Below are 16,694 nucleotides of genomic sequence, written 5' to 3' on the forward strand. Positions count from 1 at the left end.
AATCCCAGTCTTTCCCTTCCTTGTCTACCAGTTTCTGTGGAATTAGTTTCAAGGTCTTATTGAATCTCTATACTAGACCATCGGTTTGAGGATGGTACACTGAAGTTCGCAGGGTGGTGAAGTGGAGTAGCTCTTTGACTTCAGCCATAAGCTTACTAACTGATCAAAGTATTTCTTAAGGAAAACCATCCCTGGAGAAATACGGTGGAAGTTGTTTTACGATCAACTGATGGGTATTTCGCATAGGGAAAGCCTCTGGCTGTCAGGTTGCATAATCTATGATCACCAGGACATACTTGTTACCCAATTTAGATGTTTCTAGAGGTCCTATTATGTCCATACCGATTCTAGAAAAGGGGACTTCTATGATCGGCGGCAGGTACTGGGATGTGCAGGCTGGTCTTCTGACATATTTCACAGGTTTGTATGGAAGTTTTTATATCAGCATAGATACCTGTACAGTAAAACCTTCCACTAATATGTGCCTGGGCTTTAACGTGTCCCAGATGCCCTTCTGTGGAATGGGAATGTGTGCTCTCTAGCACAACATTTTGGGTGGCTTTTAGGTATTACTAGTTGGGTCTTCATAAAACCATCTGGGGAGGGTCCTCTTTGGTGAAGTAACACAGGTTTGTAGAAGAAAAAAAGGGCTTCCCTTCGCCATGGCTTCCTCTTCTGGAATTGCTTGCAAAAAAAGCCTCAGCGAAGGCTGGCTCATTTTGCTGGGCATAGGCTAGGTCAGGATAGATGGTGGGTTCTTCTCCCTTCCTGTCTTCAATTTATCAGCTTCGCCAAAGTATGTTACCTCTTTCTTTTTTATCTGGTTTGCTTTCTTTAAACTGAGGGAACAAAGCTTTTTCCAAAATTCCCTGTGCAAAGACTTCTATCTCGAACTTCCATGCTAAGCCAGATTTTGGGGCTAATCGTATGTAACACCCAGGAGGGGATATCAAAACCAGGTCCATAGGATACATTCCTAATTTCCCTGGTGGTATAATGGCTTCCCTACTGCTACAGATATCAAACCCGATTGATGCCTTTGTGGCAATTGACGGGTTAGAGGCTCTGAATAAGTTTCTGAAATTGTAGGGTTCCCCAATTTGTTTCAATTGAGTAACATCCCATTTAGGACACCATATGTGAGGAACTCATGGTGGCAACAATTAAGACGGGCATAAGTGATCATAGTTCAATGGTGTTAATTGAACAATAAATGCAGGGTGGAAAAACGCCTAATCAAACCCTAAATCTAATATGGGAACAAGTGTCGACCACCAAATGAAAATAAGGCAGTCCTTGTGGCGTTGTGTCAAATAAAAAGGGCCTATTCTAAGAAACCTATTGCCAAACCTTACAACTAATACAAAAGGGGTGTGGGCTAGATCTCAAGGAAGGAAAGAAAGCGGTGTTCTCATATTATATGTCAGGATGCGGCAGCTTGGGTCGCCCTTCCCCACGTTTTGAGCACAGGGTAAGGTGGGATTCTGGAGCACAGCACAGTTCTCAAGCTTTCCCCAGCACGAGACAACAGTTTGAGTTTCAACTTCTCAGAAGCCTCAACTGCCAAGTCTCTTCAACAAAAAGTCTCTTGCCTTCGAGGGTCAGTATAATAACAAATGCAAAGTTCGTCTTTACGTTTTCTTTGGGTGATGGCTTCACCCCTGGATCTCGCTCGGGCGCTGACCAGGCACAAATCGTATTCCAGAAAACATTTTACAGTTCCTTTTCTTACAACTCTTAATGCTTTTTTAAACGGTTCCAGTGGACATCCCTCGGGCGGGTTCACCCTTGTCAACGCACTGTTTCTTGGAACATTAGACTTGCCCCCTTCTCGTCAACATCCCTTGGTCTGATTCACTCTTGCCAACCTCACATTCGTTTGCAGGATTCACTTCCTTTCCTTTCTCATATGCCAGGATTCACTTCCCTAGCTTTCTCAAGTTTGCAGATCAAAGGCTTTCGACTGTACAGGGATTTTGCTTGAACTCTTGTATGACCACTTTGACCTAACTTGGCAGCTCTCGTACAGCTTTCTGGTTTCTGTAGTTTTACTCAGATGGGGGTCGACGAGGGTTTCTTGGAGCAGCACCCCCTCTGCAGGTGGTCTCCCCTTTACACTTTTACAATTCTTTAAACTTTCTCAACTTTGGCAGTTTATGTCTTTCATTCACCACAGCCTGGTCTTGATCGACTTTCCCGTCGACTCACTGGCTGTGATGAACTGCTTGGCTTTCTTATTCGCTGGAGTCGAGGCCGGTATCACAGTAGCAGGAGTTTCTCTCTTATCGTCGACACGCTCTGTATACCGTTGACATCTGTTGCAGCACACATGGGCTGTTGTCCTCGGTCTTCTGATTCCCTCTGCAGAGGTTTCGCGGTCTGCATCGGAAAGGGCAAGGTAGTGTCCCTCCTTGACAGCCTCTTCATATTAGCCACCTTTCTCCTCCTCTTGAACTGCCAGACCTGTGTAGCTGTCTCGCCGTGCGGTCTGCCCTACTTGTACTGTGCTCTCATAATCCACTTTTTATCCCTGTGGGAAGGGAAAGGGCCGTTGGGTGTGTGAGATTCTGATCAATAACCTGACTTTGCCCGACACTTGTGTTAGGACATGTCTGGTAAACGGCTCTGGTGTTAGTCCGTTCTCTAGTGTGTTGTGCAAAAGCGTTTGTATCAGAAAAGGGGGTGGCTTAGTTATTTTGAATGTCCTACGTGTTAGGATGGGGAAAAGGTTTTGAAAGAAGGGGGATACTGCGTCTCACCCGTTGGTGTCCCACTCTCCGAGGACCCCCCTCCAGGTGATTCTACCTCACTGATCCACCCCCAGGACCTGGATCCAATACCGATGGCTGTGTCCTGGCCACCTGGATGACATATCCCCATGGACTAGCCAGGGAGACACCTTAAGGTTCCTCACAGTGGGCACATAACCAAGCAATACTTAAAATTGTGTGTCCTTCCTCTTCTCCAGCATGGGGTCTGGCATGGATTCACATGCTCATGAATATTCCCCGTCGTCAGGCTGGGAATCCTTGGTAAAGAAAAATCAGTATCAGTTTAGTTTCTGATCTGTCTTTCGTAGTAGTAACCAATCACTGATCTCTGCGTCATACTGACCACAGCCAATGACTGCCACCTCCCTAAGCCCCGCCTCTGGCAGCCATCTTCAGATATTTACCGCACGTTCAAGTGTTGGGAGTCCTCGTGCTTAGCTCTCGAGCTTTTGCTGCGTGTTTCGCGCTTTTTCAGGTGAATTTTCACATTCTTTCGGTTAATCGAGCCTCAAGCTCCACCGTTTCTACTTCCGTTAACGGGTACCCGTTGCGGGATTTTCCTACGCCCCTCAAGGGTGAAGATTTCATCGAATCAACCTCTTGGAGGATTCCAGAAGATTTGCGGCCTACTTCGAGATGGCCCAGGACGCGAGTTCGTCACCCGGACCCAAGCTGTTTTACAGCTGCCCTGGATGCGGGCTGCAGAATGTGTTTAAGGAGGATGAACATTCGCGATGCCTCTACTGTCTTCATGGGGACAAGACTCATGTAGAGAAGGACTGCCAGTTCTGCAAGAACTTGTCGGAGCTGACCATGAGGGACCGTCAATCCCGTCTCACCAGCTGGTTGGAGAAGGGCTCAACGGGTGAGAAGAAAGGGTCCGAGCGGGCTTCTAAGTCCTATGGGGGCCCAACACCAGGCCAAGCGCCGCTAGTCCGCTGGCTTCGGGAGCGCTGAAAGGTCGGGCTCTTCGGTCGCCAGGCAGGGCGCACCTTCCCCGGCACCGTCAACCACGAGCCAGCGCTCCGGTTCGGGGAAGAGGAAGTCCGAGACCCCTGGTAAGCTTCGGGAGAAGCCCTGTCTGATCTCGGGGGAGCGAGGCGTCGCCCCTCCCCCTAAGGAGAAGGCCCAGGACGCACCTAAGGTGGTGAAGGCCCCTACCCAGCAGGCAAAGGCCTCTATCGAGGTGATCGATGCGACTCTGGCCAAGCCGGCAGAGACCCCGCCAGCGGAGGCTGCCTCCGGGACTAGAGTTTCCCTGCCGCCAAGGAGGGAATCCTCTTTTCAGCCCATCGTCATGGCCCCCGTGATGGAAAAAGGGGGGGGGGCACGATAGCCTCCTCGAGCTCGGAGTCAGCCTCGGAGGGGGAACTGACTGAGGAATCTCGAAGTCCAATTCGAGAAGGTTCGATCCCGCAAGGAAGATCCTCGGGAGATAACCGAGGAAGACGACGATGGCGAGGAAGAGCAGCCTTCCCTTCCGGCGCAGCCGGAACCTAGGCCTCAGGATAGCTCGGCGGCCATTTTGTTTGCGATCCAGTCCTTCTGCTCCGAGATAAGGACGAGATTACCACGGCCCAGGCCAGAGGACCCGCAACCTGGCCCGTCGGGAAGTCCTCAGAACAAACGACGGAGGACCCAACCCTCTCCTCCGCTCGCCCCCGTAAGGCCTGCAGTTCCCTCCTCATCCTCCCACGTGTCGGGAGATGACAGTGCGGTGGGGTCGACGAGGGGTTCTGAGGGCGACGACGGAACGGGTCTCCCGTCGCATGGGCCTCTCCGCCCGACGAGATTGGCTCATTCCACGCCATGATCGCCAGGGCGTCCGAATTGTTCCAGCTCTGCCTGGAGGAGCAGAAGAAGGAAGGTTTCCTCTATCAGCGCCGGGAGGCCAAGAGGAAGACTGTCATCGCGGTGCCTCTAATCGATGACATCTGGGAGGAGGGCCTGTCGGTACTCAAGAACCCCTCCACGGCACCAGCCAAACGGGACCGGTACGAGAAGAAGTACCGGGTCCCCGAGACCGCTCCCCTGTGCCTCAGGGCCCAGCCAACGCCAGACTCGGTCGTCTCGGCGGCGAAGAAGAAAGCGGCGGGGTCAGGAGCCTCAACGTCGAATTCCCCTCCGGACGGCGAGGGAAAGAAGTTGGACGCCATCGGGCGACGGGTCATTTCGTCGGCGGCGACGACGATCAAAGCGGCCAACGCCCTGGCGATCGTGGCCCGTTACGACAGGGAGCTCTGGTTTAAGCTGGCCCCCATATTGGACTACCTACCGGACGACAAGAGGTCCGAGGCCCTGGAAATACTTCAAGAAGGCGAGGTGGCGTCTGACCACGCCGTAACGGTGGCAACCGATATTGCCGATACCCGGTTCCGCCTACTGGGCTACGGAGTTTGCCTACGACGACGGGGTTGGCTCCGGGCGACCGACTTCCGTCAGGACGTCCAGACCAGGGTGTTGGACATGCCGTTCGACGGCAGCAACTTGTTCAGGAAGACGGTGGACAAATCCCTCCAAGCCATAAAGACGGACACAGAGACGGCCCGCGCCTTAGGAGCCCTTCAGCAATGACGGCTCTTTCGGAGCTACGGAGGCAGACAGGGGGCCTCCAAGGGATCCAGCGGTGGCTCGTCCTACCGCCAGGCTGCACGCTCCTCGTCTCAGGAGGCCTACAGGGGTCGCGGCAAGCAGGGAGCGCCTCGCCGCCGTCGGCAAGGTGGCCAGGGCGGCAAGGCCACCACCTCCAAGCAGGACTGAACCGGCCGTGGCCTCGGGCCCCCACTGAAGCACCCCGGTGGGAGACCGGCTGACTAAGTTTGTCGGCGTGTGGAAGTCCATCTCCACTGACCGTTGGGTGTTGGATACCCTGGCAGGAGGGGACACTATCGAATTCCTGAAGAAGTGCCCTCACGTTCCACCTGTGGCCAGGAAAGAAAATCACGTCCCGCAACTGCTGTTGGAAGTACGGGCGATGCTCAGGAAAGGCGCCATCGAGCTCGTCCCGAAGAGGCTCCGGGGTGTACTCAAGGTACTTCCTCGTCAGGAAGAAGACGGGCGGCTGGCATCCCATCCTGGACCTTCGTCGTTTGAACAAATACATCAGGTCACAAAAGTTCAGGATGGTCACCCTCCAGCACGTGCTGGGACAGCTGGAGGAAGGCGACTTTCTATCGTCGCTGGACCTGGAGGATGCATACTTCCGCGTTCCCATCCTCAGAAGTCACCGAAAGTTCCTCAGGTTCGTCGTCCAGGGACGCCACTACCAATTCAGAGCACTGCCGTTCGGATTGAAGTCAGCCCCCAGGGTCTTTACCAAGTGCCTTGCACCTGTGGCGGCGCGGCTGCGCCTGCAGGGGATTCACATCTACCCCCACCTGGACGACTGGCTCATCCGCTCACGGACGAGGGAACTCGCCGTCGAACACACTGCGAGGACAGTCCAGCTACTCACAGCCCTGGGATTCGCCATAAATTACCCAAAGTCCCACCTGGTGCCGTCGCAGGTGGCCCTGTTTCTGGGAGTGAAGCTCGATACAGTGAGGTGCCTTGCGGCACCGTCGGAAGAACGGACGAAGACCATTCTGGGCAAAGTGCAGCGCCTGCTAGCCACGGACTTGGGCAGGGTGAGGTCCATCAAGTCCCTCCTGGGGATGATGTCCTCTTGCATCTACCTGGTGCGCCTCTGCAGACTACGGATGCGCCCTCTTCAAGAATTTCTCGACGCCCGTTGGATGCAGGCGACGGGCACCTTCGAAGACAGGGTTCCCCTCAACGAGGTGTTCCGGCGGGCGATTCAGTGGTGGGGCGTTCGAGCGCACCTCACGGCGGGCAAGGACTTTCAGATGCCGGCGTACCAGGAGACTGACGACGGACGCTTCCCTGGAAGGTTGGGGCGCCCACACCGGAGATCTCCACGCAAGAGGCCTCTGGCTCCCGGAGGAGAAGCTCCTGCACATCAACATCCTGGAACTCCGAGCCGTGTTCTGGGCTCTCAAATCGTTCCTCCCGTCGCTCAAGGGCAAGGTGGTGCGGATCTTCACGGACAACACCACGACAATGCTTTACATACGGAAGCAGGGAGGTACCAGATTCCCCAGCCCTATCCAGGGAAGCGCAGGATCTGTGGCACTGGGCGGTCGCCCAGGGGATGTTCCTGGTTCCCTTCCACCTGGCAGGAGAAAGAAACACCATCGCCGACTCGCTCAGCAGGGAGCTGCGCGCGTGTCACGAGTGGGAGCTGCGCCAGGATCAGGTGGATCAACTCTTCCGACGATGGGGCAAACCCCAAATCGACCTGTTCGCAACAGCGACGAACTCGAAGTGCCAGAGGTTCGCCAGCAGGTTTCCCCAGCCGAGAAGCATGGGCGATGCGTTCTCGTTCCCCTGGGACGGCCTATATCTGTATGCGTTCCCTCCGTTGCCGTTGCTGCTTCGACTCATCAACCAGCTCAAGAGGTCCCGGTGCAGGATGATCCTCGTCGCACCGGCGTGGCTGAGGCAGATCTGGTTCCCGGACCTTCTGGATTTGTCAACGTCCCCATCCATCAAGCTGTCCGCGGACGCGGATCTTCTCTCCAGAGAAGGTGGCGCCATCTTCCACCACGACCCGGCGTCGCTGAACCTGCAGGCTTGGCTCCTGCAGCGCTAGAGTTTGGAGGGTACGATATACCGGCCGACTGCAGAGAGGTTCTTGCAAAGGCCAGGGCGTCCTCGACTCTCAAATGCTACGGTCACAAGTGGAAGAGGTTCTCTATCTCACAGAAGATCAACCCCCTACGGATTTCGGCCCCTCAAGTGCTGCCGTACCTGCTATCGCTGGCAAAGGCTGGGCTAGCCCATGCCTCCATTAAGATTCATCTGGCGGCGATCTCCAGATATACCAGAACCACAGGACGGACGTCCCTGTGGTCCCGACTGGTAAAAGAGTTTATGAAAGGACTGTTCCGGTCGTTCCCGCCGGTGAAGGCCCCGGCCCCGGCGTGGGAACTTAACGTGGTGCTGACCAGGCTCATGGGGCCCCCATTCGAGCCGATGCACTCCGCACCGATGAAGTTTGTGTCGTGGAAGACTGCATTCCTGGTGGCCATTACCTCCGCACGACGAGTGGGAGAGATCCAGGCCCTATCCTGCAAAGCACCGTACTTGACTTTCCATGCCTCGAGGGTGGTGCTTAGGACGCACCCCTCCTTTATGCCCATGGTGCCGTCGGACTTCCATCTTAACGAGCCCCTGGTGTTACCTGTTTTCTTCCCGTCTCCTTCGTCGCCGGCCGAGAGGACTTTGCACTCGCTGGATGTGGCTAGAGCGCTGAAGTTCTACGTGGGCCGCACGAAGAGTTTTCGGAGGACATCACAGCCGTTTGAACTTTGGACCTGTGAATCAAGGGAAGGCTCTCTCGAAGTCTTCTATTTCCAGATGGCTCTCCGGTTGCATCATGCACTGCCACCGGTTGGCTAACCGACCGCTACCAGGCCGTCCGAGAGCCCATTCGACCAGAGCGATCGCTGCTACTACGGCGTTCCTATCTGGTGTGCCCCTGCTGGACATCTGCAGGGCTGCTACGTGGAGGTCGACGCACACCTTCACGAGATTCTACTGCGTAGATCGGGATTCCAGGGCGCAGTCCAGGGTCGGCCAAGCAGTGCTGCGCAACCTGTTCGCTTAAGGTGAGCCTGGTGAGGAGGTAAGAGATGCTTAATGTTGAGTTGTTGTATTGCTTAATGTTGAGCCTTTTTGCCACCTCCCGTGGTTGTGCATGTGTGTACTGCTATGTATTCTTATATTCATGAGCATGTGAATCCATGCCAGACCCCATGCTGGAGAAAGGAACAAGTTACTTACCTGTAACTGTTGTTCTCCAGCATGGGTCTGGCATGGATTCACATGCGAACCCTCCCGCCTACCCCTCTGCGGCTCTTCACTTGGTCATACTGCCACTTCACGTGCTACCAAATCTGAAGATGGCTGCCAGAGGCGGGGCTTAGGGCGATGGCAGTCATTGGCTGTGGTCAGTATGACGCAGAGATCAGTGATTGGTTACTACTACGAAAGACAGTTCAGAAACGAAACTGATACTGATTTTTCTTTACCGAGGATTCCCAGCCTGACGACGGGGAATATTCATGAGCATGTGAATCAATGCTGGAGAACAACAGTTACAGGTAAGTAACTTGTTCCATGTCATTCCTCACTATCTGTACTCTAATGCAATAGTTTCGGCTTATAGGTTGTGCAAACAACACCTAATAGCCCAGATGAATACAAATGGAGGGCCCCGACTACTGAGCAAAACCGCACTTCGAATAACAAATCAGAAAAGCAAGTGAGAACAGTTGCCAGAGAAGCACCGTTGAGTGTTGGGCAGAAGGGAAAAGGCCCTGCGTTCTGGTAACTGTAGTAAGGTTTTCCAAAACGAACACCATCAGCCTTTGAGGTTTGTGCCCAAAAAAAGCAGCACATTGTTGCATCCCGGGCTGCAGGAAGGCCCCCAGTGATTCAACAGTACAGCTGAGCATTAGGATCCTAAGAGAAAATCCATTGCACTCTGGAGCCTGAAGTGGAGGTTCGCAAGCATGCGACTGCAGTTGAACATTGGTATCAGAAGTGAGGTGAATATTGCCGTAAACAGAGAGTTTAGTATGGAGATCAAAAGGCCTGACTGCTTTCATCCTGGAACCTTAAGTGACATGACATTTTCACAGTCCAGGGTGCAGCTGGATAGAAAGCAAAGCTGTATAGCAAATAGTGTTGAACTGATTTTTTTTTTTTTACTCAAAAGTGCCAAAAATCAAACGCTTGAAATGGATCGAATTAGTCTAGGAGGGTTCCACGTGATAAGATTTGTGATGAAGAATCTGAAAATAGCTGCTCTGTGTGGAGCTATGGAAGACTCTCTTCCTCATTGTTCTAGACCAGTGGTAATCAAACTTTTACATACCGAGCCCCAGTCCCCATTGAGTCAAATAAATTGTTTGAGCCCCTCAACCTGGGTTGGCTCCCAAAGGGGGCCCCAAAGAATGCCCAGGGGAGCCCCAGGTGCTTTAAAATATAAGCAGATTGTCTATGGCTTATATTTTCTATTAAATGCAGCCGCCTTAATCCTTTTAGCCAGTTCCCCCGTTTGAAGACCACTGGTCTAGACTGTAGACAAAAAGGACCTAAATGAGATTGGGAGTCTACAAAAGTGAGCTTTCTAGAGTTTGTCTGCAGTGTGTTACAATGGAATTTTGTATAATATACCAGGGCGTTCTGAGACTGACAATTGGGAATATTCAAGTAATATTCAAGTATGTGCATTCGAAAGGCCCAATGCTGGAGATGTGGAGGTTCCCAAATCTGCAATAGGGAAATTGAACACTCTGGAAGCCGCCCAAAACCCCAGGAAACAAAAGCATGGTTTGCCTCCAATCTTTCCACCCAGCAAAATAACAGCTGCATGTGGTGACCAAAGGCTCCCACAAAACCCAAGATGCCAGTTGGATTCATTTTACCTGACCTTCCATGGACATGACGGGAGGTAGAGGCTGCGCTGGAACCCCCAGGGCCAGTAAAGGTCAAAAGAAAGGAAGAGGTACTAGAGCAGGATTGTTGTTAGTTGGTGAGTAGTCATCTGGAGCAAGAGGAGTTGAGGACTGAGCTGCTGCGTTGAGACTGATGAAGACTGTTGACTACCAATCCATCGCTGCATGTTTTGTAGAAGCAGTAAAACCGGCTCTTTCGCATCCTGTCCAGCTGCCGTGGACATCCATGTAGAGACATGTTGGCCTATATTGCTGCCATTTTGTGCACAGAAATTTGGGGGGAAAATGACTTCCGTGCTAAAGGCTTACTTTGATTGGCTAATAAAGCCATTTTCTCCTGTGAAAAGGTCACTCCTTTGTGGGAATCGAACACGCTCTGTTTGAGTTTATGTCCACATGCACCATCAAACCCCTCACCTGCATAATCTTTCTGGTCCCCATCACTTTGCAAGATGAGTAATTGAACTGCAGGCCCTAATCTTGAGATTCTGTACACAATTCCACAAACACGTGGCTCCTTCCTGCCGAAAAATAGTCACATTTTCTCTTTAATCAAAAAGTAGTTTACTTTGCTTTCCAAATCCATCCTTCTCAGGTGTCGATGTCTGCATTTCTTTCTGAAGGCTCTACAATTATACATCGACTTGGCTAAAGAATTCAGTGTCTAAGTCAGTTGGTAACATGAAATTATAGGTTATTTATAATGCGCTTAATACCCAGAGGTTTCTAAGCACAGAAGCGATCGAACCTGTGTTGCTCCGTGTCGTCTTGGTTCCAAGGCGAGCACGTTGCCGCCAAGCTATCCTCCCTAGCCTCTCGGTGGGAAAGCAGCATTCCAAAGCCTTTCTGGACTGTAATTTGTATCCTGTGGGCATGCAAAATGTCGACTTTAGCTTCTCTGGCAGAGATTGATGCGCATGCTCTAATGTAACGGCTAAGGCAGCATTAGTGGCACTATAACAGCAAATGCCCCTGGATGAAGAGCCGCAACTTGCGCTATGAAACATGGGGAAAGAATGTCCATGCCTGGAGGAATGCCTATGCCTTTAGTAAAAAGCAATCCTGTAAGCTTATTTGCAAATGGGACAAGCAGTCTTGAGTAACCTAGTCCAAAAGGTTTAGTCTTCTCAGTTAAAGAATAATGTATTTCTGCTAAAGTCTGTTCATAATAGCAGGCAGATCTATGAAAGAAGCAGTATTCCCTTATCTGTGGATATCCCACATGGGCTTGTTAGTGATACCTATGCTGGATATCCTGCCATGCCATACATTGCTGCATATTGTTAAGCGACTTCAATTCAGCACTCCAACTAAGTCAGTGCCTAGTCTGGGATGCCCAAGGGAAGCCCTTAATTATATATTTTTATGACAAGTTCATAGATCTGGATGATAAACCCTTGTATAACGCTCCTCTCTTTGAATCCCCCTGACCTCACTGAGCCAAGAAGTAGGTTTGTTTTGCAAATTAAAAGATTTATTGAAAAATTAAACAAGATATATATCACACTTTTATAAATAATATTTGATAGCACACTGATGAAGATAATGTTGATCAACAATGGGTAATATTACACTAGCACACATTTAATTACTTAGGAGTTGGTATAGAGAGGATAAAGTAGCTGAGAATGCTTTTATGGGTTCAAGGAAATGCAATAATGGAAAAGAATGCAGCACAGAAATAACTGAGATGGTTTCCACAAGAGATAATATGATCACTTTTTCTTTTGATCTTTTGACAATTCACTCCCCCCCCCCCCCTATGCAATTTAAGGAGATGGAAGGAGAGCACACAATTTTCAGGAATACAATCAAATGCAATACCAATTCAGTCCCCCCCCCCCCCCCAGCAAGCTTAGAGCAACAGGGATGATTTTAAAAACACAGGCAAAAATACTTTAAATGTGATTTGCAAAGAAGTGAAAATATGCTAAAAATGATTTTAATTCCCTATAGGAGATTCAGGGTAGGTGATAGCTACTTAAGATTGGTTCAGGTCAACACTATCAGTGATTCATGAGGGATTATCGGGTTGAAAACGGATTTCAGCAGTTGCAAGCAAAAGACAGCGATTTTTGACAGATGGAGAAATTTGACTCAAATTCAATTCGCTGCACTTTTTCCGAGTGTGTCAAGCGCGATTACGGAAAAACTATAAGGATTAGAAAGTCGGTTTAGGGCTTGTTGGAAAGCTGAGGATCCTAGCTTTAAAATGAAAGTTGCATCTCATTCCTCACACGCAGTTCAAAAGATACAGACGATTTTGTGGAGGTAGATTTTCAGAAATTAAATGATTCAGAATGGCAAATGACACTTTCACAGGTTTGAAATCACAGAATGAACACACGATTTCTATGATGCAGTTCTAAATCGGTGGAAATGGTTTGAATTCGATTATTTTAAACTAAGAGATTGGTTTTGCACAGTTCTGGCTGAGTACTCACATTATAAATTTGAAATAGGCCGTCAAGGTCTGGTCAGGTTTGGACTGGACTCCTGGCGGGTGGTTCTGAAGTCACAACTGTCTGGTCTGGTCTGGGTCTGGCACTTGGCACTGCACGGCGGTCTGGTCTGGGTCTTCTGGAACTGCGGTTCTCGATACAGCTCTGCTTTCTGGGTCCAGAGATGGTTCTGGCACAGGGTTCTAGCCAGAATCCAACAGCTCGCCCGGCTGTTGAATAGTTTGCAAAAGATTTTGAGGCCTCTCTGCTACAAAGTTCTGGAATCTGGAGTCTGGTTTTCTAAGTTCTGGTCTTTGGATATTGTCTGGATTTGAAGTCGTCCGGCAAAGTGCTTCGCAAGAAAACGGAAGAGCAGTCCCTACCTGGGTTTCAGTGGTCCTTTTTATGTCTTTTGAAAGTGGGTGGGAAGGCTGACTTTCTATGCCCAACCCTCTAAAGATCCTGATAGGTTCAAGGATTTTCTGTGCTCTCACTGGAGAACAGAGTTGTGAGTCAGAGTGATGCTACCATTTTACAATCTATTGAAGAAACGCCTCTTTGCTTTTACTGAGAAAATCAATTTTACCCAAAACACATTTCCCAGATACGCAAGTTGTTGAAAATACATGTACACATGATGGATGAATTAAGACAGGTCTCTGATAAAGCCCCATGTTCCTGCGAGCTTGGGTTCAGAACATTTTACGCTTTTTAGTAGCATTTGCAACATTGGTTTTTCCTCAAAATTTACACGGAGGTACACCCCCTCCCTGAGCACATTACAGTAAGTTTTCAATTATCTAGTGTAAGCACAGTGTCTGCAATGTTAATCAATAGCGGGGTTCGGTCTTAGAGCGTCACACAGAGTGGAGTTTAGTTTCAAATTGTAGGTACATTTTTCATATTAAGAATCTCCAAATTGTACATTTCTGTCAGCTTAATACAATATTATATAAGCGATTTAATAAAACATACATTTGGTGCAATATGAAATCCACAACCCAGTCTGGCCCGCCTCTAGCTGACTGAGTCAGATGTCGCATGCTTTCCTGCCAGAGCAACTGTTGACAATTACACCTCAAATCAGCATATTCTATTCAGCTGAAAGAATCCATTGTCTCTTTTTCCTGCCAGCAGAGCCCCAGTCCAGGCTGCAGGAAACTGTCCTCCCCTCCTAATTTACTTGTCAAGGCAATATCCTGTACTGTTGGTGGTAAGAGCAGGTGTCTAGGCTCCCCATGGACAGAGGCTTCTTGACTTTTTAATTGAATCAGACTGTCTTCTTGTGAGGAGTTCTGGGAAGAGTAGGTGTCAAGAATTCTCATTGATCAGCAAGGCTTTGAAGTTTCCAGCTAACTCGGGTTCCTTTTTCAGCTCCTGAAATACCGGTCTCCTTACTGCACCCATTTTTGGGAGCTGTCTTGAATTGATACATTTCAAAGAAAGGGATTTTACTTGATAGCATTTACTAACAGTGTATTGCTATAGATTCTGCAGTAGAGTAATTTTGTGTCCATGAGTTTAGCAATTTTTGACATCAATTAAAACGGATTTTGAACAGATGGTCTCCTGTATTAACTATCTTGCAATGTTTGAAATCGGCATTTGGAGCTTGCACTCAGAGAAACAAAGGTGATTTCAAAGCGCTTTTTGAGCTAACGGGCACTGCTGTTGTTCCTTTGGCACCACGTTTCACTCATGGCGCTTCTGGCCCATCACGCTCGCACTGGTGGGTGGCAGGTCAGGCGACCATTTTGGTGTGCGCAAAACTGCACGGTTTTCCTGGATTCTGGTGAAAATGTGGGCTTTTTCGGCCATCTTGGATTTTCTAAACCCACAGTAACAAATGTTGTAGCATAATAGTTCAAACATGGGTCAAGACACCTGACAATATCATCATCCCTCCCAACCCCCCACACCCCCAACAGCACTCTCCCCTCAGCGTGTGACCATATCAAGGTGATGACCAGGGATGAAGCTTCAACACCTGTCCACCCGATAATTGACTGTGTCCTAACCTGCTCCCCGCCCCACTCTGCACCATTGATTACTAAGGAATGCTTAGAAAGGTGATTTCAATGGGCACCTTTCAAATGAGCCTACCAAAGATGACTGACAGTTATCGTAGGGCCACCCCACAGTATGGGGGGGGAAGCGTAGTGTCACCACATAACTGTCTTGTGATTCCTATCATAGGTTTCATTCATTTCTAGTTTTAGAGTTGGAGAAGTAATCTTAAACATAAGTTCTGTACTTATTTGTCATTCATTTTTTTAATGTTATTTACTATTTTCATACCAAATATGCATGCTACGATTGTTTCTGGTTTGTAAACCATTGGTGTAGCTGCTGTTGTTGTCTCATAGTTTGCCCTTGTTAGTTGATCAAGGTTGCACAGTTAAACCAGTATATGAATAATCACCCCATTCCATGTTTTACTTTGTTTCAGTATAGTCCCAACATTGCAAAAGAAACCAGTTTCATTTTGCTCAGACTGCCCATGGTTGAACCGCTTGGATTGGAGGCTTCTCGGGGTGCCTAGTTGTGCAGAATTGTAGGCTGTGTTCTTAATCTACTCAATCCTGTTTTGCTTTCCTTTTTATAGAGTGGTTCTTTGAGTTTGGCTTTGTGATCCCCAATTCCATGAACACCTGGCAGTCCTTGATAGAAGCAGCACCAGAATCTCAGATGATGCCAGCCAATATTTTAACGTAAGTATAGAGCAGTTTAAAAACATGTCTGTTGAATTGGTCCAAAACCTGCTCTAATCATGCAGTGTACTCTTCTGATCTTAAAGTTCACGCTCAAATGATATTAAGTTGTTATCACAATTTATATCAGCGGTTAATCTGTTTTAGACGTGCCTGATTATTTGCCGGCGAGGGAACTTTGTCGAGAGAGGTAATGATTCACACTGGGTTTCATGTTGAAATTGGGAGCAGTGGTCTTCTGCAGTCACAGCCAACAGCCTCCCATTGGATTACTAGAGTTTCATTCTCGTTTGTTCGTTTTGTATGGTACGGCTTAATCGCTAATCAAGAGGTGATGGTTGGAAGGTTTTTAATTGATCTTAACCTCTGGCATTGCTCTGGGCAACCCTCGAGACTATAGTTCTTCGTCTGCGAAGCCATTACAAAAAGGGGAAACGCCATATGCAAATCGGACTTGGTTCCACCCCAAAAGGGGTAGTGCAGCCCGAACTGCTTGGTCACACCCCTTCTGCGTGAGACCACGAACATCCCCGGACATGTTTCGGCATTGTTGGGCTTCATCAGTGAGGAGTAGCCTGGGTCTCTAGGCCCAGCAGGCACGGCACCCACATCTGTGCATACCTATCCCACTCTTGGTGACCAAGCAAAACAAGAGGTGATGGCTGGAAGGTTTCTAATTAATCTTAACCTCTGGCATTGCGCTTGGCAACTCTCCAGACCATCTTTCATCACCTGCCAAGCCATTCAGAAAAGGCCAAAAACAATATACAAATCAGGCTTGGTACGGCTTCGCAGGCGAAGAACGATGGTCTGGAAGGTTGCCCAGAGCAATGCCAGAGGTTAAGATTAATTCTAAACCTTCCAGCCATCACGTCTTTTGTTTTACAGCTTAATCGCTCCCACAAAATATCTAATTGAGGGGAATTGGGCCTGGGCATCTTCTACGTCAACTGGGTCCTTATACAGCAGCGATTGTCTAGAACATGCTGCCAATGCCACTGGCTCTCCTTCCATATTGCTTGGGAAATACCAGCATCTGCATGCAATGTTGGAAAACCTTCTCTAAAAGGTGACCGCTTAAAAGCATTCACTGGGCTGTACATGCTTGTGTCCCTCTACTCATCCCTTCACACTACCAGCGTGATAGTAGCCATTCCTTCTCACTTAAGGGCAGTAAAATTGAGAGACCATCTACAAAGAGTTTGTTCATGAAATCAAGATTTAGAGGAGGCTGTGTAAGCACTAGAT

General features: G+C 49.2%; 1 protein-coding gene across 2 annotated transcripts in view; it reads left to right on the top strand.

The window, feature by feature from the left end:
• Positions 1–16,694, top strand: part of PDE6D (phosphodiesterase 6D) — a 194,711-nt gene that overhangs the window by 167,266 nt on the left and 10,751 nt on the right. For both annotated transcript variants that reach the window (XM_069617551.1, XM_069617552.1), the window contains exon 4: positions 15,341–15,446. In XM_069617551.1, coding sequence (XP_069473652.1) covers positions 15,341–15,446 — 106 coding nt within the window. The remainder of the gene's footprint in view (positions 1–15,340; positions 15,447–16,694) is intronic.

Source organism: Ambystoma mexicanum, chromosome 10 (assembly GCF_040938575.1).
Source record: "Ambystoma mexicanum isolate Mex_15411 chromosome 10, UKY_AmexF1_1, whole genome shotgun sequence".
NCBI classification, from domain to species: domain Eukaryota; kingdom Metazoa; phylum Chordata; class Amphibia; order Caudata; family Ambystomatidae; genus Ambystoma; species Ambystoma mexicanum.